Below are 23,581 nucleotides of genomic sequence, written 5' to 3' on the forward strand. Positions count from 1 at the left end.
CGAGCCATATGTCCCGCCTGCCTCGTCGCCGCGCTCTGATATGTCCAACCATTTTAATTAATATCTCGAAATTTTACGTGGTTGTTTGAAAAATGACCTCTATAATTTTTGTTCATTTATCTGCTCTACTTATATTTTTTTTTTGGCACATCTTACGCAGGACACCCTGTATATTGAAGTGTTTAGTAAAAAGTAAAAATAAATTCAGAAGATATAAGAGAGACCTGTGTGGTTCTACTACTTTATTACTATTCTACTATTTATTTTAATTGAAGTTAACTCATTAATCTATCTAGACAAACTTGCGTAATCACATATTGTATATATGCAATAATACATATATGTATAATGGGCCTTGTACAATAAGTTATAAATCATAAGCTATAGGCAAAAATTGACCAACCACAGTCGATTATTTTTTTTAAATAATTATTTTTTTAAGGAAACTAACCTATCATGATCCGTACAATAAAATATGATGTTTCTTAAACCCGTGTTACTACGGGATAAGGAACGTCTACATTGGAAGTAAGCAATAAGAAGTAGGAAGTAAGAATAAAAATTGACCAATCATAGTTGATTATTCTTCTCACATTCGACTGTGGTTGGTCAATTTCTTACTCTTACTTCCTACTTCTTGCTATTTACTTCCAATGTAGACGTCCCTTGAGAGATAGAGGATTGCTTCTTTTTCTTCTTTAAAATGACCCGGAATTCCTATTTCATTAGCCAATCTCATTAAATAGAGGATTGCGAATTGAAGATAAAATTTTTTATTATACTAGTTCAGAAGTTCTTCAAAATAATGACAAACAGACCTATGATCTGTTCTTTTTAGCTGCATTGCTGAATTAGTACCATAAGTTAGAGTGAAACAAATATACTTTCTCTCACTCTAACTTATTGCGTTAGTCCATCAGTGCAACTAAAAAGAACAAAACAATTGTTTCACAGTCAAATTTTAACAATGGCTGCATTCAGTAGACTCAACAGTTGCACAACAGTTGAGTAATTTGTCAATGTAATTGGTCTAGATTTAGGGATCTAATAGCAAGAACCAATAATCGTTGATTGCTCACTGAGCGCTTTTTCTACTGAATGCGCCCAATGGGTGCATTCAGCGGAAAAAGCGCTCAGGGTGCAAACTTATGCAGCGGAATGCGGAACGAGAGCGGAATCACGAGCGTTCCACAGTTTTCGCTCATGATTGTTTCCGCTTATGATTTCCGCTCTCATTTCGCGCTCCGCTATTCCGCTGCATGGGTTTGCATCCTCAATGAGCAATCAGCAATTATTATTTCTTACTGTTAGATCCCTAAATCTAGACCATTTACATTGACGAATTGCTCAATTGTTGTGCAACTGTTGTGTTCGCTGAACGCATCCAATATTTGCAGATCATAGTGACCTCAAGCGGAATTCAACGGAGTCATTTTCCTAATAGTCTTTTTTCATATGTGGTAAAAAAGCCACTGAGTACAGGCCTGGAACCATAGAGAGAGAGAGAGAGAGAGAAAGAGAGAAACGGAGTCATTTAACCTATCAATTGCTATGCGTTTTATTAAATCATAGAATTTAAGAATAAAAAAATACGTTTAATATTTGTAACAAAATAAAATAAAAAGTCTATAGACTATTTAATTTATTTATCGTAATGCGAAATTTTTTTACGCGCACTATTCCATCAGTCATGTTATGTAGTAAGTGTAATGTTATGTTGAATAAATGTTGAATAAAGATAAATTTGTTTTTTTTAATTAAACAACAATATTGATACCACAGAAAAAGCTAGAGAAATATGTCAAAATATCATTACTCTTTGTAGCGCATTTGTATAAGTCGAGTCTTGCCTTTGTTCCAAAATGTAATCCAGTAAAAACAGAGGATGTAATGAAACTGAGAGAATTTATTAACAAACATCATCAACTGTGCATATTAACCGGAGCAGGAATATCTACAGAAAGTGGTATTCCTGACTATAGATCAGCGGAAGTCGGACTTTATGCACGTAGCGATCGTAGACCTGTTCTCTATAAAGAGTTTTGTGACAGCGAAAGAACCAGAAGACGATACTGGGCCAGAAATTTTGTTGGTTGGCCAAGGTTTATCTTTTACATTTTACATTAACACATTTATTCGGGAAAGTGGCAAGTAGAAGTTAACAAATTAACATTTTTTAATAGTTATACTCTTGCAGGTTTTCATCTCTCAAACCAAATGTTACACATATAGTACTACAAGATTTGGAATATCTTGAAAAGGTAGGATGTATTATTACACAAAATGTAGATAATTTACATTCAAAGGCAGGAAGTAAAAAGATAATAGAACTACATGGAACAGCATTCAGAGTGATGTGTCTTAATTGCAATCATAAAATATGTAGATATGAACTTCAAAAGCTTTTCCAGGAACTTAATCCATCTATGATTGCAACAACTCAAATGATAAGACCAGATGGAGATGTAGAGTTATCACAGGTATTATATATAGTACATATGTATGTACCTCTTTGTAATTTCTGATATATCTTTTTAACAAAATACATTTGACAGGAACAAGTAGAAGGCTTTAATGTTCCAGCTTGTGGTAACTGTGGGGGTGTTTTGAAGCCAGATATTGTGTTTTTTGGTGATAATGTGCCACATGATATAGTGCAGAATGTGAAAGCTAATGTAGAGAATTTGGATGCTCTACTAATTTTGGGTACAAGTCTTAGTACCTTTTCTGCATACAGAATTGTATTGCAAGCAATCAATGCCAATAAACCAATAGCAATAATAAATATTGGCAAAACTAGAGCCGATGAATTAGTAAACTTGAAAGTGGAGGGAAGATGTGGAGATATTTTACCAAAAGTTTGGCAATGCCAAATTCCAAACAGTTTAATGAGATAATGATAGGTGTAAATAATTTTTTAAATGTAACTTGTGTGCATAGTCACTTATTCAATTGTTGAATTTGAAGAGAATATTTATCAAGGAATTACATGTATTCTAATATATATTATTAATAATATATATCATGTATATACGTTTTTTAATGATACCAAAATCAAGGATACAATAAACACTCTTGTTGAAAAATTGCATATTTCTTTCATTTAATTATGCAAATAGTTCTTCAAACGTTACAAATAAATAAAGTTTTTTTAATGGGAAGACTTTGCTTCCTTTGCATTTTGAAGACTTTGAGTGATGTATAATTTTGCTAAGCTTTGAGCACAGAATTGCGAAATGTGCTCACTATAAGTGTTAATTTGTCCAGCAACTATCATCGGATTCAATCTTGGTGGAACCGGCAGAGGTCTCATCTGCTTATTAATATCATCTTCAGGCAGTAGAGGTTCATCCTTCGCAGCTCTGACAGCATTCTCTTGAGCTCTTTTGGCCAAGAGTCTGTTCTTATCCTGTTGTTGCCGAAGTACCAATTGTTGATATCTATTGAACTTCATAGCTTCTTGGTTCAATTCATCCACTCGATCCATCAAACATCTCAACTGGTTCTCCAACACAGTAGCTGTTCCAAGATCCAAATACTTGGTACCCTGCTCCTCAGGAATCATCTCGTCCAACTCTGACATCATGATATTCGTCAAATTACTGTTTTTTATAACTACTGGAATTTCAACAAAAAGACTTTCGTATCCAATCTTCAAGGTACGCAAAGCTTCAGGGGTAAACTCATTTTCCTTATACATTTGTATGGCTTGTGGAGTAAGTCGATAAGCCTTGAGAGTCAGGAAACCTCTGGCAGACTTAGCTGTGTCATATATAAGCACAACTGATTCTTCAATAGAAGTTTGATAGTGATATTGTGACTCTAACAGAGATAAATTCAAAAAGTTCCCAACATCTGCACTTTGGTACCAACCGACATGGAAGTGATCAACGTTCACCCTTTGGATTAATAATTAATAAGTGAAAAAATAATATTCTTAACTTATAAGACAATTACAAAGATTTTTCTTAATTCCTTCATTGACACTTACCATCTTAATCTTCGCATCATGGCAAGCTGATATTCCTCCTCGTCCATAATCTCGTCATTTTTGGGAAACGGGAAACAGTTCGTAATTTCCAAACGATTCTGCACGACTAAACCTAGAAGAGCACCCTGAGCAACTTCCATATTGCTGGCAGATTCCTCATGGCAATGTTTCACCATCTTCATTACCACTAATCCATCGCATTGCACGTAATCTATACGCGGCTCTACTTCTGGGATCCTCCTCGATGTCGCTCTCGAAACCATTTTTCACAAATTAGTCGCGATTATTAACTACTTATAGAAAATGTAGTTCTTACAAGCGAAACACACACCGTGTGTGCGTCGATGCTTAGTCAATTTTAAGAGGTTAGTTCGAAAAGATAGTCCGAGTCATGGCGTCACTGCAAGTTCCGGAAACGGAATTCTCTATTCTCTAGGAAGATTTTTTATCTGTTTTAAGCCGGAATCAGACTACGCATTGGAGATTGAGGATTGCGGATTGAAGATTCTGTTCTGTTCTGTAATGGCTCCGGAGGAAAAGGTTATCCCCATACGTTATCCTAACGGATTGAAGATTGCTATTTGAATAATTGGAGCAAAGGCTGCGTTCGCTTTATGGCTCTCGCAGATCAGTGCGATGCGCGACGCGACACACGATATGCGACGAGCGATATCCAATGAGCGTATTGGTATTCCGGAAAAGCTGTACGCTCATTGGATATCGCGCATCGTATATCGCGTGTCGCGTCGCAAATCGCGCTGATCTGCGAGAGCCATTAGACGCTTATACGCTATAAGCCCGTATCAGACTACTGACTGCACAGGCCGACCCGACTGCCGACTACGACTGCCGATTCTTAATGGACCAATCACAGTGAGGCGCCAAGTCAGTGCCTGATTATCCTAAATAAATTGACCAATCGTATTTCTCGTTAGTCAGAATTAACAGATGCGATTGGTCAATTTCATTGGAATAACCAGCCGGTTAACTAAAGTTGGTAGAAACAGACATAAAAAGAACAGACAAGTATAGATTGGACGTCGCATATTGCAATCGAGCGCAGTGTGAATCCTCCATAAACTCTTCATTTTACTATAAACACAACCATCGAGACCCGCGAAAAGTAGGCAGTGTGTTTACGTCAGTTTACTTTCATCATTTGATTGGTGTCTTTAAAGCAAGATTGATAAGATTTACTTGTGCGTTTTATTTCTGCATTGTAACAATTAATTTATCATTGTTTCCAACTGACACTCATTAAAGTAAGTAATTGAAAAATAACTAAATTATATTTCAAATTATATATAATTAGTATCTGAAGAATTAAATGAATTAGAAGTTTGAAATTACATCCGTTAAAAACGGCTCTCTTTCCACATATATGTAACGTTAAACGTACGTGTATTACAGTGCCGTATTACAATACGGGTATTACTCCTACAAAAGGTTGAAAAATTTTATTAAACGACAATTTTATACTATAAATGATGGATAACATGAAAGAGAAAATTAAAGTATGGATAGAAATGATAGAATCAGAGAAGTTGGAAAAAGTATTAGAAGATATTCAGGTATGTTTTCCACTGAATTATATTTTGTTATATGTTTTTCTTATAAGCACAATCTTATCTTTGATAAATTAAAGTATCTAAATTTATATAAATATTAATTGATACATTTATAGATGAATATTCGTGTCCAACCGGATGCCCAATTGAACAAGTACATTTTCAAGTTGCTGCTGTATTTGTCTCATACAGCAGACAAATGCAATAAACAAAACCAAATAACTGGGAAAAAAATTGCTAAATTAGCTAAACTGCTTTGCTCATTGTTGATTGAAGTACCTGATGATAAAACCTATGTCATAAGTTTGTACCATATTATCAGCTGTTTAATTTCCTTAAACTTATACGAAGATGCAGCAGATATTTGCTGTTATTTACAGCCTGGAGATTTATACAGTCCTAAAAATGATACTATGGGACTTCTAGCAAAAATAGCATCCTTATGGCGCATTCCAATAAACAATATTTATTCTCTCGCTACTGACTCATTAAGCACAGAGAGTTATAATGACTTAAAAAGTATCATAAGATATGAAATGAAGATGATACAAATTGCATATAAAAATTACACACAGCACTTAATTGTGAGGATAAGTACACATATAGATAAAATGGCAACAATTGACAAAGGAAAGGATGTGTATTTTGATGATTTTTACAAATATATGTTGAGACATCTAACAGAAGCACGGCTGTGTTTAAATAAGGATGAAAAATATATAATATACTGCTATGTACTACGTATAATATGTCACATAATATGTAAGAATATAAATATATCTCGTATAAAGTATGCTGTAAAAATATTAAATAAGTTATGTAGTTATTTTAAAAATCTCCTGATGGAAGATGAGGAATGTTATCAGTGTTTTCAACAGTTTCAAAGCTTGTGCGTGATACTTTTAATGCCAACAGAAAATTTTACAAATGACAGTGCCAAAAGTATACGAGACTTTATTATTTATGACAAGAAAATGGCACAAAAATATGGATATACAGAGAGCCTTAAGTTGAATGCACTTAGAGTTGCAGAAATGATTGAACCCATGTTTATATACTGGGAAACTTGCATAAAAATTGACAAACAAAAATTTCTTGATACTGGTATCATGTTGGAGACAATAAAATTAATTATACATATGAGTGTATTTTTTATGAAGGATGTATCAGATAAGTGTAAGGTGTGTGTGGATGAAAGATGTACAGTTAAAGGAGATTTGTATAATACAATAATATTGAAATGCAGATGTATACATTTTTTAAGTAAATTTCCTACAAAAACTTTGCCAGAAAAGCTGTGTGTTCTTGCTGGAAAAATTTTGGAACAGAATGTAGCATTGATTTCTGAAATGAAAGAATACAGATGCAAACGTTGGTCACAATTATGGACTACGTGTGGTGGTTTAATTTATAATATGGCTATAGTATCTGAACATGTTTACGAGGAAAGTGTGCATTTGTTCTCCTTATTGTGTACTTGCATTTTCCGATTTCAAGGAGTCGAATCAAAGTTAAACTATCTGAGCTTCGAAAATCCTATTTTTACCGTATTGCACAGACTATGCGCCACACATTACACTAATAAAATGTACAGAGAAGCTATGGCTGCATCTGCATTGAATGCCTTGTTAACTTATGATACACAATTTACAAAAGCTTTTGATATGTGGATAAATATAAAGAAGAAATGTGCTTCAGAAAAGATTGCAAAACTAACTATGCTGGAATGCTTGAGAGACGACAAGGACAGAATCAGTGAAATGGGATTCACAATTGACTTCTCCAAGTATGATCTCATTCAGTTGTGTATGCACGAAGCACGAAGTTTACTGGAGGCGAAAATCGCATTTGCAGATGGTGTGTCAGTGGTTTTGCAGGAATTCAAGAAATTAAAACCAACCAATAGTCAATATGTACGCATGATACTATTGTTAGGACACTACTTATTAGATTCTGAGCATAACAGTGCGGTCTTGGAATATCATGAGCAAGCTATATCGCGTTTGAAAGAAGACGAATCAATTTCCGTAGCTATCCTATGTCTGGAAGTTAATTTAGCATTTTTTACATTCATGGAGGAGTTGCATACAATGAATAAGCAAACTCTTATGGAAATGGAGAATACAAAATTTGCATTGTATGCTCCCAAGTTGCCAGAAGTTCGTGAGACTAAATCTCCAACTATAGTACCAGCTTACACTATGTTAAATATCAAAAAGGATTCCAGTCTTATGCTAAGTTTGCAAAAATGTTTGAAGAAATGGAATAAGCTGCTAAAGTGCGAGATGCTTGTAAGTTATTATATACTAGATACTACAAAATTGTTATAAACGTTACAGTTTACTAATTATACAAAAATGTCTTACTGTCAAAAGAATGAAATTATTAAAAATTGGGAACCAAATCTCATACTACGTGTGTTAGTCACATTTGGTGAATATTGCCGACTCTATCGTCATGAAAAGTGTGAAGAAGAGGCATGGGAATTAGCACATAAATTAGCATCAAAAATTGACGATTATTGTACAATTATTTATGGTATGTTAAAATGCTTATACTTTAAAGTAAAAAAATTCTCTCTTCCTCTTTCAAATTGTAATAAACTAATGTTCCGTTCTCTTGTAGTTACAGGTCGTAGTATTTCATTAAGGCAAATCAATTATGATTGGATTACCACTGCTAAGGAATATGCTATGAAGCACAAAAACTCTAAAGATGGAAATATAATTAGAGCCATTGCTATTTTTTGGATAAGCTTAGCGGATTTTTATTTTCAATGTGGCAAGGTATTGTATCTGTATGATGAAATGTACAAATTATTCTTCTACTAAACATAACATCAATTTTAATACTTTCTTTTTTCTTTTAGTGTGACGACGCTAAGAAATTGCTTAACGACGCCAGAAATCTTACAGGAATTTCATTTCTTACTAATACATCTGTATATCTGTTCAGTTTAGATACCATTATATGTAATTGCAATTTATATAGAGATAATACAAAACACGAGGATTATAGTTCATATATTGTAGAAAGTTTATACACAATGGTTAATTTGTCTCATGATTTGTCGATGAAAACATGTAAGTATAAATGGATTTTATTTTTGATAAATTCGCTTTTAGAGCTTTTATTTAAGTCAATTTTAGAGAAACTGAAAACATGAAAGTTATTCAACTATTTACACAAAGCAATCCTTTCCAGGTAGAAACCAAGTGGAAAATCTCTTCAGTTACGACGTCCTTTTCACTGCAACAGTCAATTTGTCCATGAGAGTAAACCACTTGTTATCATTCCGCGAAATTAGCGCGCATTTGGTACGACGTGTGAAGTCGGCGCAGAGCTTGGGCGCTGTGATGCGTACCGCTGAACTGCTGAAGTCGTTATGCTACATCGACTTGTCGCGCATAAAACTGGACGATTGCGAGGTGAAATTACAAGGCCTCGAGCATATGTTGGACTTCGAAACGTTTCAATTGTCAATGAAACCTCAACCAAATTTTGATGCGTCCACTCATATCACGGTGTCACCTACAAGAATGGTGGATCCCGTGAGAGATGTGCCTCAGCGCGACGCTTCGCCGGTACTTAGAAAGAAAGTTTTTGACCTGCCAAAATTCGTGTTGCATAAAAGCTGTAGTTGCTACAAGTGCGAGAATATGTCGTATCAATACTTAGTGTTCACAGTCACCTACATCAGAGCACAGTTGTACGCCTTGCAGTGTGACAACACGATGGCGCTTGATCACTTTTACGGCGCTTTCAAGATACGACAGAAACTGTTTGGAGAAGAGGAGACTGTCTTGCCAGGAAGCCGAAGTTGCGATGAAATCGGTGTGAAGCGATTTTCCTGGCAAGCACGATCATATATCACCGATTATGTACAACTGCTGATTGATTTCTCTTATTTTCTGGAAGCCAATGTAACGTCGAGGCATCAAAATGCGCCCGACATTGCTAATTTGGCGATAAATATATGTCGAAAATATAAGTTGGAGAAACACCCAGTCTACATCTTGGCTGAAGAAGTAGTACTCAATAGCGCTTTTCAAACTGTGTTGGCGGCCCCAAATTATTCGGGTATGTATCTCCAATGTCTATAATTTTTTTTGTAATATATATATTGAGAGCGTGTAACGTTTTTTTATATTTATATAATATCTGCGTTGCAGATTTTATGGTCCCTCAAGCATGTGATATCGATGTAAGCAAGTATGCGAAAGCTTTGTCGAATTCGAATGCTTGTATCACGCCGTCTATGCACAAACATTACGTCAAAAAACCAGCTTCAGTCCGACGTAAGAAGAATCGAGTGGCTTTGAACTTGGATAAGCTTATGTATTTAAGCGACGACGAAGAAGATGATGCATCATTATTAACAGTCGCACATTCAACCAAAAAACCTAAATTAGTTAAACAGAAATTAGTAAAAAGAAAAATTTTCGAAGAAGATCTATCGGATGATGCTAGTTCCATTACTTGGAGAGAATCTGTGCCGATAGATACGAAGTCAACAAAAGATAAAACTCAAAATAACAGTAACACACAGATTGACAAGAGATCGATGAAAGATAAAATGGTATTTTCAGTTCCAGACATAAAACTAAATTCGACGAATTTAATGGATAAAGAAGTACCTGCCACAATGGGACATTTAGAGAAATCAATAGAGAAAATGGAGAAGCTGAAAATTAATTCGGGTGCAACGCGAAGAACCAGAAAAGTTAAAGCAACGAATCAACTACTAACGGTTGCGGATTATAATAAAAATGTAAATCGAACTACAGCATTACTAAAGGATTTGGTAATTAGTGAAGAGACAGATGTAAATATTGATTCAAAAGTGGAAACATTGAATGGATTACCAGTACAAAATGAGAAGACTTCAGAGAAGAATGACGGAAGATCATTGACTACACTTACTGTTGAAACACTGAAACAAAGTACAGACAATGCAAGTACATTATCAGTAAGTAAAACTACACAATGTAGACCTAATAAATTACTTACAAATAACGAAGTCATTGGTGTAAGGACAAGATCCAGTCTCAGAAAAGCCAAGGAGAAGTCATCATGAAGACAATAATGTAGAATATGATGTATTCCTCAAAACGTATAATAAAAAACATTTTTGTATTTTTGAAGGATATAATAACACAACTATTTTTAATAAAAATATAAATATTATATGATCAAGAATGTGTGTGTTGTTTTAATATATTTGTAAAAGTTGTATAGAGATTTCATATATTTATAAATTATTTCTAATAGGACGAAAATTAACTTTGGGATCTCATTTTATCTCTTGCTTTATTATACTTTATAAATAGTAACTAATTTCATTCCAATTAAATACTTTACAAACTCAATTCAACATTTTCGACATTTTTTCTTCTCATAAGAATTTATTATTATTCTTAACATAAGTATCACACAAATCCCTATAATAATTCATAACAATAAACTGCAGCGTTGTAAAGAGAAAAATACATTTGTAACATGCCTTTCATTTGCATTACAAACAGAACATCTTGCTTCTGTGTTATCAGCTAAAAAACAAAACTTTATTACAATACTCTCTCAAATCGATGAACATTTGACATGTGAAAAGCGATTATTATGCAAGATAAAAGTAATAAGATTTTTCTATGAGACACATTTGTTTCGCGAAACTTTTAAACGTTGTGTGTAGGAAAAAATCAAGAATAATTATTTTTGCTAAATAATTATTTTGATCCCATAAGTATATACGATACGTAAGCGTACGAAACGAAAAATTCAGATAAAAAATATTGAAATTAAAATAAACTATTCATGCTAAGAACAATGACCGTAATTAAGAGCAACAATAATCAACAAAAGAAAACAAATGTGTTTCACAGTAAAAAAACTGCGTTTGTACGATCGTCCAGCGACAAGAGTCTACCATGTCTCTATATGGGGTGTGTGAGGGTGTGGGAACTTTTATTTATCTTCCTGCGTATAAAAATAACAAAGTTACAGTAACCGCAATTACGGTAATCACAGTTTATAAATGGCTATAAATGTCATTCAGGAGTCGTCATACTTGAGACTCCGGGGTTCGGTTGACTCCTCTTGCATCTTCGCCAATTCCATCAGTGCTAAAGCACCTAGCCATGTCTTATTGTCTTGTATCGGTAACTCAATTGTATTGTCCTCCTGTTTCACAATTTTCGTTTCCGCTCTCTGAGCGTCCATCGTAGGCAGTTTTGCAGTAGTCTCCTTGCTGTTGACGTTACTCGAACTCCCGGCTAACATCAGCACTGTGGGTCTCGTCTCGTTCTCGTTGATATGAGGCTTGACCAGATCTTTGTGGGTGTACTGCTGTATGTCCAAATAAGGTTGATCTAATTTAGATAGTGTGTCTGCAGCAACAATGTTATCTTCAAACTTCTGTAAATTTTGTAACAAACTATTCGAACCATCCAGCGAGTCCGGCCACGCTGATTGGCTTAGAGCATGCGCGACGTACGTGTTCTCTTGTTTGATCGTTTTTAGAGATTCCTTGTTCAGATTCATGTAATCGCAGTAATAGGCGTAAGGAGAGTCATAGGAAGTATCCGATGGTGTGCTTATTGGCTCCGTCAGTTTGTTGTGCGCATTTAATGTGACGTTCCATTGCAACCCGCATGGCTCTGCACACACGTTGAACGAATGCTTCTCGTCAATCTTATATATGGACATTACGTCGGACTTGACGTCCCAGTTCAAAGGCTTCGCCAGCTGTTGTTCCAGGCAAGCCTCTCGTAGCCATCGCTTCTTTGGTTGTAGTCTGTCCAAGGATATGTTCAATGGCGCGATTACCGACTTGACGGTTGGCACTTCCTCGTCCTCGGACATCTGAAGTATCGCGCACGGCTCCGTCGTGTCCTCGTCTTGGCTCTCTTCCTGACTGTCTTGACTCTCCTCACAGTACAGCCGCTGATTTGACTTGCGATCGAGGTTCTCTTGTTCGCCCGCTGTGTCCATCATCAAGCCTTTCCTGGACTTTACCCTCCTGTGGTTCTCGACGGTGCTCTTCCATGTCTTCTTCCGTTCGTTCTTCCCGGTCGGTGTTCTGTCCTCGCGTTCCCTGGACATCTTATAACGCTCTAACCATCGAGTCACATCATGTGGCAATTCTGTGTTCTCAGACACTGGCTTTAGCACGAAGTCGTCTGATCTTGTGAGCGTGGCATAGGGATGTTCAGGGCAGTGTCTATTAGCATGAGTGAATCTCATTTCACAACCTTGTTCGGTGCATAAGAATGGTTTTTCCCCTGTATGCAGTCGTTGGTGAGTCTTCAGCTGTCCTGATTGCGTGAAGGCCTTTGTACAGCCAGGATAGTCGCATGGGTATGGACGTTCTCCTAAAATCACATATATTTCACATTTATCAAACAGTTCTCTCATTATATTTTATATGTCATGATCAAAACCAATCTTATCCATCTTTATTGATTTTATTAGTGGATTCACTCGACACATATAAACATAAAAAAATCTGGTTTATATATAATTCAGATATCAATGCTCTTTAATACAAATATTAAACTTGAACTTGCTTAGTGGCAGCGATGAATTCTCACAGGTACGATCATCATTTAGTGTATTTATTTATAACCATTTAATAGTGTATTAAATAGTTGCTTTAGTCTTCTGTTCTATAATTTATTACTTTAGTTTCCTACCCTATGGTCTGATTACACTGTCATACAAAATTCTCAGAACTTGGATTAAATTGAACTTCAACAATTAAACACAACAATTAAATACAATGCGACTATTGTACCCTATATCTTATAGAACTCGAATATCAAATTTCTCCATTGATACCGTTAATTACGAGAACAACAAAAAGAAATAGAACGAAATACTAACAATACTGACATTTTCAGGGGAGACATTTTTTGACGCTAACGTAACGCGGAAACGCGCTACGCATCGTTCTTTTGTTGTCCACAGACAAAGAGCATGCAACTTCGTATTGTAACGGACCGATGAGAACGCGTACAACACCCTCGGTCTCGTTCCCTCTCTTTTTCTCTCTTGTTCTCTTTCTCTCTCGACCGATTAAACCCCTCTAACGACTCTGCGCGACCCAGTCGTTACGTACACCGCGTTGTGCTGTAATTTCGCGCGCGTAACAGGCGAGCTTTGCTCGGCCTCCAGCCGCAGCGATTTGTGCCTGCGTACATACGTAAGTAACGTAACGTGCGTGCGTAACGCAACTCGAGACTCAGGCCATTTAAGTATTTAAAGCGCGGCATGATGGCGATTGGCGGGACGCGCGCGCGCGAGAGAGAGAGAGAAAGAGAGTGGAGCGGGGCGCGCGCGCGAGACACGCGTGTAACCGTCGCGCGGGGTTTTCTCGCGTTCATTGAATAAAATCGTACGGTTCCGCGACACGCCGGCGTCGGACAGCGATGCACTGTCGCGCGCTGGGCTCCGTGAGAACGCCGACGACGCAGTTTCTCACCTGTATGAGTGCGGAGATGCGCCTGCAGGCTCTTCTCGCGCGGGAATACACGGTTGCAGAAGGTGCACTTGATGCTGCTTGGCGACGTGCTGCCCTGCATCATGAGATTCGTGAGAGCGTCAGCGCGCGGCCGACCACGCCGATGACTTTCCACAGCGGTGGTGTGCGAGTGCTTGGCGTCCGTGCCTCTGTTAGCTGCTATACCATGCTCCCTGTACTCCGGTGAGGAGCACGAGCTGCCGGGGCTCAGATTCACGTTACGCGCTTCCTCGCTCCAGGTCCACGGGTAGAGGGTCGAGTCGGCCATCGGTGGTGGGCTATGGTCTACCTCCGTCGGGGGATGTGATCCCCGTTTCGGTGTGTGTGATTCCATGCCGTCACCGTCGTCTCGCCGTTGTAGCCTCACTCACGTTCGCCGCGCGGCACGCTTTCTCACACGATCCCAGACACCTCGCAGTACGACGCGATACACAACTACAGCAACTGCCGCTGGCGGCTGACTGACGCGCGCGACCTCTTTGCCGCCGCGCGGTATGCATACGCGTGCCGCGTGCAACTAATAAAAACCGCCAAAATATACGAGGATGCATGGGAACAGAGAGAAGGATTGACGCGTGCGCATTCCATCGGCGTGGCGATGGAGGCGCCACCGCGGAAGCAGAGAGCATCTCTTTGGGTGTTGGTTTGTGGTCTTTATTCTGTAGCGAGATTCTATAACTCATTATTGGAGTTAACGACAATTTCGTTATCGTTGCGCAGCTTTTCTACGGTATAGAAAAGCTGCGTAACGATAACGAAACTGTCGTTAATTCCAATAACGAGATACAGAATCCCAGCACTGGAATCTGTTTTCTATTGCTAAACTAGTTCTCTCTTATCTTATTTCCATCAAATCTTACTTGTATATCTCTCTTTTAAAAAAATTTTTTTAAATTTATTTAAGAACTGGCAGCAAAGCAGCACATTAATTGTTCCAATCTTTTGGTAAGCTACTTGACAGTAAAATCATATGTCTGTTTTCATTTTTTCTTCAAATTGGATAGAGACAGATATATGATTTAACTGTCATGTAGTTTACCAAAAGGTTTAAACAATTGGCCCTAAGTTCTGAAAATGTATACTAGTCCAGCAATCAAATCTTTTAACTTTCTTTTGTCAATGAAAGTGTCTCTAGATGTATTTATAAGTCAATCAAAAAAGTTATAAGTCGCATTTAGACGCCATTTTATCAGTAAAAAAGAGATATTAAAACAAGTATATTTTGTTTCACTCTAATTTATTATACAAATGCACATTAGTTCAGGAAGTTCTTCAGGAAAGAACAAACCTTCATGTAGCTCTTTCTTTAATGTAAACTTGTGAAACATTTTATTGAATACGTCAATAAAATATTTCACTTGCCACGAGTTCACGCTATTCATAACGTCCAACAATTATAACCTTCAGAAATAAATTTATGAATCCTAGAGACTTTTGAACGTTGCCAACGTTATCCCCTCTTTTTTATGGATTTTGTCCGCTTACCTCATAGCGTGTTCGACTGATCCTAGGTTAATCGCTCCGAGAGCAATTAATGACGTCATAAGTCTCTACTAGCCAATTATAAAGCTTATAAGTGTTTGTTCGACCAATAAACGTAGCAATAAACTGAATAACCAAGAGTGGGTTAACTCAGAGTCAGTCGAACATGCTATAATATTAGAAGTGCTATAGTATATGTAACATATTATATTTAATTATCACTAGAAAACACTAGTTTACACAGACGATTAGTACCCTCGAGCTGAGCACGGATATGTAGTGTTGTATCGACAATTACGACAATTGGAATGCAATTTGTGTCGCCGTGTGCATGAAAGTGTCTAGGGATATTGCAACTGGAAAGCACTCTGTGTAAACACACACTGTGTTACACAAAACCAGTTTATTGGTTGCATATTATCTTACAAGATATTTTAGATAATATATGATCAATAAACTGGTTTTGTGTACGTGTGTGTCAAGTTGTGTTAAGCAATTGGAAAGCACCCATTAGGTACCCAGGGCTACGTTCTAAAATTCTACTCGGTGGGTAGAATACATTTAATTGACCAATTATGATAAAGAAATCCTAGTTATCTTTGTTTTTATTGGTGGATAAAATGTTACTCTACTTGTCTCTAATACTAACCAGTTTGGTGAAAATTACGTAAGTGAATTTATTAAAATATTTACAATTTTATTGGTCAACGTCTAATAAATTTGTTTACTTTTCCAATTTTAACCACGTTGATATTGTTTGATGTCTGATGTCGCGCAATGTGAATCCTCCATTAAGTTTGATTTACTAGATATCTCTTTCGAGGGGTACGTTCAGATTCCCTATCCGGGTGCACTCCAATACTAGAAGTGCTATAGTATATGTAACATATACTATAGTGTTTCTAGTAATAGAATGCACCCGGGTAGGGAATCTGAACGCACCCGAGACGAGTTGTGCGTACCATTGGCAGAAAGATGGCGCGTTGGTTGCAAGACCATTATGCGGTCTCCCACTCCTATATTTCCGAGCGAGGCAACCTCGTGGTGGATTAGATTTTGTCGGCCATATTACGTTGAATGTCTCTGTTACACAAGGGCTCAAGAGTAGCCGTGAAACTTTTGAAGAATCCTCTGTGCTGTGAGGATACAGAGACAGGATGGAGAACATATACACTGTCACGGTCACCAACAAGTTCGATTTGAACCTCGACGAGAGCGAGGATCCGCTGGAGATGCTGGAGGTTCGTGAGCAAGAAAAAGAAGCAAAGAAGAAAGAACGAATCTCCGAAAAAGAGAATAAAAGTAAGCAGCAGCAGCAGCAGCAGCAGCAAGACGGACAAAAAACCACCAACAACAAGACGCAGAAAAATCGCGTGATCAAGGACGCCCAGCAGCTGCCGTCCAAGGTGCAGGATGCTAAGAAGGATCAAGGTTAGTACCCGGCCATTTCGGCAGTACGCCACTCTCGGCCTCGTGCTGTGTGGTATTATGGCCGTCGTCCCGCTCCCTCGCGAACCAATGTGCTCGCCGATTGCGCACGCTAATCCTTCCCGCCGGCTGCCTCTCGTACGTGTTTCCAGCGATTTTCGTCACCGGCGAAATTCGCATGGGGCAACATGCCGCGAAAATCCCGTTTCGCAGCGACATAAAAAATCGCCGCTTTGTCGCCTCGCACATGCTCTTCAGAATTTTCTAAAAATGTTTCGCACCTTAAAAATAGGACGTGGTACGTAGATTCCGCGCTGATCTCCGAGACTCGATACGGAAACTGGAAATGGCGGTCACGTTTAAAATCACGAATTATTACCTGAATACGGAAAAATAGAGCTTTGTAGACGAGCTCGACCTGTTGTATGCTCGGTTTGATTTATTGCTTAGTGCCGCGTCCTTTATGAAATTGCTCGTAATGTTTCGTGAACATTTCAACTTGCTTCAGGTAGAAGGGCAATTTTAAACTCTAGTATTTCTTGGCAGGTATTCTCTTTAAATCTTATTTTTTATTCAGTTACAATACCCATACAGCAATAATGTTTAAAAGATATCTTAGACTTTTTGGCCTGAAGGATACCCTACTTACTTTAAATGTCTTTTCTAAAACATATTTTAGACAGTTATACTGTCTGGATAATGTTATACTGAAACTCCTTTTCCATCAATGCTAGGTTACACACACACACACACACACACACACACACACACACACACACACACACGCGCGCGCGCGTGTGTATTTATTTATTTACTTATTTATTTATTTATTTATTTACTTATTTATTTATTTATTTATTTATTTTACTTCAGCTATATTGCCAAGAAGAGGTTTACAGTCATATCTTAACCACACTCATTCATTCATTCCTCTTATTCTAAGACCTATGTGAAAAGAAGAAAGAAAACAAAACTTCTTATTCTATTAAATCATAATACATCACAATGTATCACAATATGTTCTATTATCATTATTTTGTTTTATACAATCTTTTATACAAAAGTTATACCTTATACATTTATGTTTTCTTTTAATATCTATATCTATTTCTTTTCCTTTACTTACATATTCTTATATCTCTACATCTAAACTAGCTCTATTCCAATTCACATAAGTACTCTTAAACTTAATTTTATATAAATTTAACCTATTCGACTATGCCTATTCTATTCTATTATTTATCTCCTTCTCTTTGATCTCCTTCCTTTCATAGTTTTTTTACTATATTACTTTTGAGCTAGGTTATACATTTGTTTCATCTAAGACAAAGAATACAAATTTACCCATAAATGACTGCCTTTTTAAATGTGTTGAGACTGATTAATTAGGTAATTTCAAATATTAACTTATTATATAGCTTGTTTAATTTTAACAAGATTGTCAAAGTACAAGTACACATTGTGTACTTAATTCTTAATTGAAGTTTAATTTGAAGCTTGTTTTTATGCATAGTATTGAGTACATTTTTAAAATTTGTCAGATATAAACATTTTTAGTCACACAAAAAAAAAAAATATATATATATATATATATATATATATATATATATATATATATATATATATATATACACACACACATATATTCAAAGCTTTCTTTGTCTCAATCTTAACAATATTCTTATATTAGAATATTCTATGAAATATATTGATACTGAGTGTTTTTTATTTAGTGATAGAAGTCAATATAATTGTCATCCTATCTTTGTTCACTAGATATGGGAGAAAGACAGAATGATACATGTGTTAATTTGTGTTACCAAATGGAAAGCATTTATTTGTATATTTAACAATTTAACATCTTCAACTATCAATATAATGAACATTGTAATAACATGTCAGCATATGATGCTGTATGTGACATAATGTCAGAAATTTACATATGAATTGTACTTGAAAGCAAAAACTTTATATTTACATGCTTTGTATTAATGTTTTTAGTGGACAAAAAACCATCCCAGCCAAGAGTGAGCGGTGGTGACCGGAATGTGAAGTTCTCTGGCGAATCCAGGGAGGAGCGCAACAACAGGCGTAATCGCGAGGATGGAGAAAGAACTTTACGGGGACAGGGAGAGTTTAGGCGAGGTCCTCCCGGGTTAGTTTCCGCGAAACCAACGAATGTTATACGGTACAGTCTAGACGTTTTAACTTTTGTTCTGAGATAATTCATGGTGTTTCATTAGCATAATATGTGAGAAATTAAAATATTTTTTTTTTTTTTTTTCATTTGATATGAATACTAATATAAATTAAACTTTTTTTTAGGACGATGGAATTTATTCGCGGTAAATCTGTTTCAAGTAGTAGAAACTATTTTAGATTTTGTTCTAGCGAGGGTCGTGAAACGCGCGAATTCCGGAACTCGAATAACGATGCTCAACGTGGTGAATATGGTGAGCGTCGTGGCCGTGGAGGTATGCGTGGCATAAGTCGCGGACGTGGAGGTCCTCGTGGGCGTGGTGGTTATGATAATCGTGGAAAACGAGAATTTGATCGCCAATCTGGCTCTGATAAGACGTAAGTATCCGAATGCACATATTACAATTCGATCGTAAACAAATTTTGCTCGAGTTTGCTTCAAAATCACACAAACTTTCATAGGACCAATGGTCTTTAGTAGTATCTGGTGCCACAGTAAATTCGTCATAGTATATTTCTCCGTTTTAACCTTTATTTTCGAAACCTGAGTGTGCATGTAACGATGTACTAAATGGTTTTTAAATTATATTAATAGTAACATTAAGACTGCTACTTTTACAAAAAAAAAACTACTACTTTATAAGAGGCTTTTCACTGGTCTTTACAAGAAGCTAGTAGTAGCTTTTTTCTGCATGTGCAAAAATAAACAAAAGTAGTTGCCTCAATAGGAGAACATGTAAATGTTAATGAAGTGTGTTAATGAATGTTAATTCAGTCAAATTATTACATTGCGCACTTTAATAATGGGCTTTAGCTAACATATCGTCATTCATTACGTACTTAAAACGTAGTTTATTTGTCCATTAATAGTGGCATTAAACCAGTGGATAAAAAAGACGGTGCTGGCAGCCATAATTGGGGCACCCATAATGATGAAATAGAGTAAGTCGCTCAAAGTACTTACTGCTTTCATTCTTGTCTAGCTTAAGTTTTATTCGTAGTAAAAAGCTACAAATAAAACTATTTGTAACAATAATCAGTGTTCTATTCTTGAGTCGAAAGAACATTTGACATTTAATTTGACATTAACTCTCTTCGGTTTTTTCTTATTGTAGAGAAAGCCTTAACCAAGAAAGTCAAGACTGGAGCAATGAGAAACCGGAATCCGAGGCCACTCAAGCGGCAACAGAGGTTAAGAATGGCGATACTGCTGTGGATACTGCTGTTGAAGAGAAACCGGTCGAGGAAGAATCGCGCGAACTTACTTTGGACGAATGGAAGGCCCTACGAAACAATCGAGTGAAGCCACAATACAATCTGCGAAAGGCCGGAGAAGGCGAGGATCTGTCGCGCTGGAAGAAGATGTACGCTCTCGAAAAGAAGAAGGAGGGTGCCGACGAAGAGGAGGAGGAGGAAGAGGAATACGACGCGGCTGTGGAGTATCCTCAACGTGTTGGCAGGCAAAAGCGCGTATTAGGCATCGAGATCCAGTTCAGTGATTCGCGACGTGGCTCCGGCGGTCGTGGTCGAGGTGGTCGCGGCCGCGGTGATCGTGTGAACGGTCGTGGATATGGCAATCGTGGTACTCCTAGAGACGGGGATTCACGTGGATCTGTGAGTATATGTATCACATTGATAAATTTAGAACATATATCTAATACTGAACATTTTTATCGTTTTAATCTTTAAATATGAATATTTAAACTTTCAAAACGTAAAATATACATATTGAATATATACATATATTTTGGATTAGAAGTTGAAATATTCATATTTAAATTAAAACATTAAAACAAATTTAGATTAAAACAGTATGAATATTTAGAATTATTATTTTTATTAATTAATATTTTTACCTTACAAAAATAAAGATTTGTTTCGGATTAAAGAATTCCTCCATTATAGACCGATTAACTACTTTCACGAAAAGAAGCTTATGTTGTGTGGTTTTTAGTTGCAGTCCTCACAAAACGAGCAGAGGTCACCGCGAAGCCGTCAGAATGCTCCGAAGGTAGACGATGAGCACGACTTCCCTTCTTTGGGATAGGTAGTTTCACCTATCTATTCTAACATTTTTCAACAATACCAACAAACAGCACTATAATGAAGTTACACCAATTGAAAAAAAAATCTTATTGAGAATCTTACGTTAGTGCATAACATTATTATTGCATAATACAGTATACATTTACAGAAGATGAAACGTAATATTCTTAAATAAATTGTAACGCTTGAACGCGTTGTTACACATTGCTACAGAATGATAAATACGAAAAGTTGCACGACGTATAAACAAACAAAAAAATAGAGAAAATCCTTTTTTGTACTTGTGGAGAGCGTTTGTAACTATATTTCAGAGTTGACATTCAATGGATAAACGATCTGTAAGAAACAGAAGAAACCATAGTTACAAAAGTTGTTAATAACAAAGACGTGAAGAGTTAGGAAGAAAGATATAACTGAAAAAAATAAAGCAAAAGTGCGTTGAGGAAAAGAGAGGGATTATGCGGACCAGCGAGTGCGAACTGTTGGATAGCATTAACCTCGTAATAGTTTCAATCTGCTTAAATTTAACTCGAAGCAATTCTCGAATAAAAACAATTTGCTGTACACAAAAGTAGAGAAGAAACAGGACTGCGGTATCGATTTCGATTTCGATGTCGCGTTAAGGGCCTAAAGGAGGCTGAACCGCGTGAACCTGTATAAATATCTTTTTAGGCGTAAATTTTAAACGCACTTTTCATTTTATAATTTTTATACGTACTTGGAAATAGTCCTTCCTCGTAATCGGCAAGTTATTACTTGCCATTCATAAAAAAATAAAGTTTTTAAGGAAGGCATTTCTATTTAACATCAAGACGCTAAAACGTCTTTTACTACATATAAGTCTACGTATATAGATACATAAATATAAAACTATATATATAGAAAAAAAATCGAGACAATGCGATAAATTTTCCTCTCTCAGAAATATGTCTGAAGCGGAATATCTCGCGTATATATTAAAAGCTTTAGGTATATGTACATGACAAACACATACGCATACACATACACATACATACATACATATATACACTACGCGTATATGTATCTACGGTAAATCGGAAACTATCGTACTATGGTAAAAAAATAATGAGTATACACTTATATATTATTATGTTACATTTATTGCGTTGTCAATTCTCAGAATATTAATTATAAATCCACTAATATTAGTTACTATATTTGTTACAACACAGTTGAAGGTAATCAACCAAAAGAATCGCCCCTCCATCATAGACCGAAAAGGGATAATGGAAGATCTAAAGCTGTTTGAAGCTTAGACATATGTGTAAATAACATTTACAATAATAAATTGTGACAATGATCACAAAGACACTTTGAACTCGAGTAACTTGACCAGTCAACGGTGAGATTACTGTAGGCAGACTTTGTTTCTTACTCGTGCACACCTGTACAGAAAAAACGTAAGTACAAAAGTATATCTTATAAACGCTGCGGCTAACGAAAAGAGGAGGAAAAAAAAGTAGGAATCAAGTTTGAGAAGAATTAATTCTCTTCGAGATATGTTATGCTAATAAAGTTGTAAGTGTAACATTTTATTGTAATTTCTTATGATGCAAATAACAATCGCTCCTTGCCTGGCATAATTTGTGAGACTGGTAATCGATATTTCCATATTTTTCGCATTGATCATTTTGGTGTTCCAATTTTTTTAAATTGCCGCCAGTCATCAAGCTCACGGTGGCCATTTTATCCGTACGTCCCTTGATTCATGCCACATAACGCTAAATGTGATTAATCTATCATTTTGCATAAATCTCATGTAATATTTACATTGGACGAATAAAATTAGCACAGGTCACATTTAACGCTGACGACGTTAAACATGATTCCACGTCCATAAATAGGAAACTAGCTACATATTCTGTTAAAACGTACAATACAAATGCTTCACCGCGAGAGGGCGTTTCTTTACTAGCAATTGCGCACGCAGTCATACAAGGTGTTCTTGAAATGTGCTCTTTTCTATTTTGCAAAGATCAACAAACAAGTTGAACAGAATGACATTTGATCACTAGTAAAGGATACATACACATACAAGTATAAATGTCACTAACAATACAATCTCATTTTACAAGATTTGAAATCTCAAAAGTCCAGTGTCACAGACGGAGAAATCTTTTCGAGCAGTTTTAAATAGATTATTTAAGCAAAATCCTATTTAGTAGGCACGTTCAGTAAGTTCAATCTTACGAATGAAAAACTTGATATTACTGAAGAATTTCTTTTACCGGCGGAAAAATTTCCATTCGTCACTTGTCCGACTAAGTCCATAAAGGTAAAGGCAGATTTCGGAACATCCTGTATATACATAGGAATACATACGGTGAG

At 36.4% G+C, this 23,581-nt stretch overlaps 5 protein-coding genes and 1 long non-coding RNA gene across 10 annotated transcripts; 3 read left to right on the top strand and 3 right to left on the bottom strand.

The window, feature by feature from the left end:
* The first annotated feature begins 638 nt into the window (after positions 1 to 638).
* Positions 639 to 3,089, top strand: LOC116847831 (NAD-dependent protein deacylase Sirt4). 2 transcript variants are annotated; one of them, XM_032823251.1, is made up of 5 exons: positions 639 to 1,700; positions 1,826 to 2,102; positions 2,198 to 2,261; positions 2,412 to 2,480; positions 2,556 to 3,089. In XM_032823251.1, the coding sequence occupies exons 1-5, from the start codon at positions 1,655 to 1,657 to the stop codon at positions 2,895 to 2,897; spliced, it is 798 nt and encodes a 265-aa protein (XP_032679142.1). In that variant the 5' UTR covers positions 639 to 1,654; the 3' UTR covers positions 2,898 to 3,089. The 2 variants fall into 2 exon arrangements, with proteins under 2 accessions (XP_032679142.1, XP_032679141.1); XM_032823250.1 differs by having other exon boundaries at positions 642 to 1,700; positions 2,198 to 2,480.
* Positions 3,079 to 4,415, bottom strand: LOC116847830 (eukaryotic translation initiation factor 3 subunit H). The gene is made up of 2 exons (XM_032823249.1): positions 3,992 to 4,415; positions 3,079 to 3,899 (listed from the first exon to the last, which is right to left on the bottom strand). Exons 1-2 carry the CDS (start codon positions 4,252 to 4,254, stop codon positions 3,152 to 3,154), a joined length of 1,011 nt encoding a protein of 336 aa, XP_032679140.1. The 5' UTR covers positions 4,255 to 4,415; the 3' UTR covers positions 3,079 to 3,151.
* A 686-nt stretch (positions 4,416 to 5,101) lies between these two features.
* On the top strand, positions 5,102 to 10,758 carry LOC116847814. The gene is made up of 8 exons (XM_032823212.1): positions 5,102 to 5,253; positions 5,402 to 5,562; positions 5,676 to 7,850; positions 7,935 to 8,097; positions 8,185 to 8,345; positions 8,429 to 8,642; positions 8,764 to 9,639; positions 9,732 to 10,758. Exons 2-8 carry the CDS (start codon positions 5,476 to 5,478, stop codon positions 10,634 to 10,636), a joined length of 4,581 nt encoding a protein of 1,526 aa, XP_032679103.1. The 5' UTR covers positions 5,102 to 5,253; positions 5,402 to 5,475; the 3' UTR covers positions 10,637 to 10,758.
* A 218-nt stretch (positions 10,759 to 10,976) lies between these two features.
* Positions 10,977 to 14,585, bottom strand: LOC116847815 (zinc finger protein 148-like). Its single transcript, XM_032823213.1, has 2 exons — positions 14,039 to 14,585; positions 10,977 to 12,929 (listed from the first exon to the last, which is right to left on the bottom strand). The coding sequence occupies exons 1-2, from the start codon at positions 14,409 to 14,411 to the stop codon at positions 11,611 to 11,613; spliced, it is 1,692 nt and encodes a 563-aa protein (XP_032679104.1). The 5' UTR covers positions 14,412 to 14,585; the 3' UTR covers positions 10,977 to 11,610.
* Positions 14,586 to 16,571: 1,986 nt separating this feature from the next.
* On the top strand, positions 16,572 to 22,564 carry LOC116847847 (plasminogen activator inhibitor 1 RNA-binding protein-like). 4 transcript variants are annotated; one of them, XM_032823289.1, is made up of 6 exons: positions 16,575 to 16,990; positions 18,989 to 19,175; positions 19,313 to 19,564; positions 20,057 to 20,128; positions 20,302 to 20,800; positions 21,141 to 22,564. In XM_032823289.1, the coding sequence occupies exons 1-6, from the start codon at positions 16,717 to 16,719 to the stop codon at positions 21,231 to 21,233; spliced, it is 1,377 nt and encodes a 458-aa protein (XP_032679180.1). In that variant the 5' UTR covers positions 16,575 to 16,716; the 3' UTR covers positions 21,234 to 22,564. The 4 variants fall into 4 exon arrangements, with proteins under 4 accessions (XP_032679182.1, XP_032679180.1, XP_032679183.1 ...); XM_032823292.1 differs by having other exon boundaries at positions 16,576 to 16,990; positions 18,989 to 19,142; positions 19,379 to 19,564; XM_032823290.1 differs by having other exon boundaries at positions 16,577 to 16,990; positions 19,379 to 19,564.
* Positions 22,074 to 23,580, bottom strand: LOC116847851. The gene is made up of 2 exons (XR_004378834.1): positions 23,482 to 23,580; positions 22,074 to 22,953 (listed from the first exon to the last, which is right to left on the bottom strand). It is a non-coding gene; the product is annotated as an uncharacterized LOC116847851 (long non-coding RNA).
* Between the last annotated feature and the right edge of the window lies 1 nt (position 23,581).

Source organism: Odontomachus brunneus, unplaced genomic scaffold (genome assembly GCF_010583005.1).
Source record: "Odontomachus brunneus isolate Ranch 3 - 2012 unplaced genomic scaffold, Obru_v1 Obru_scaffold_083, whole genome shotgun sequence".
Classification (NCBI taxonomy): Eukaryota; Metazoa; Arthropoda; class Insecta; order Hymenoptera; family Formicidae; genus Odontomachus; species Odontomachus brunneus.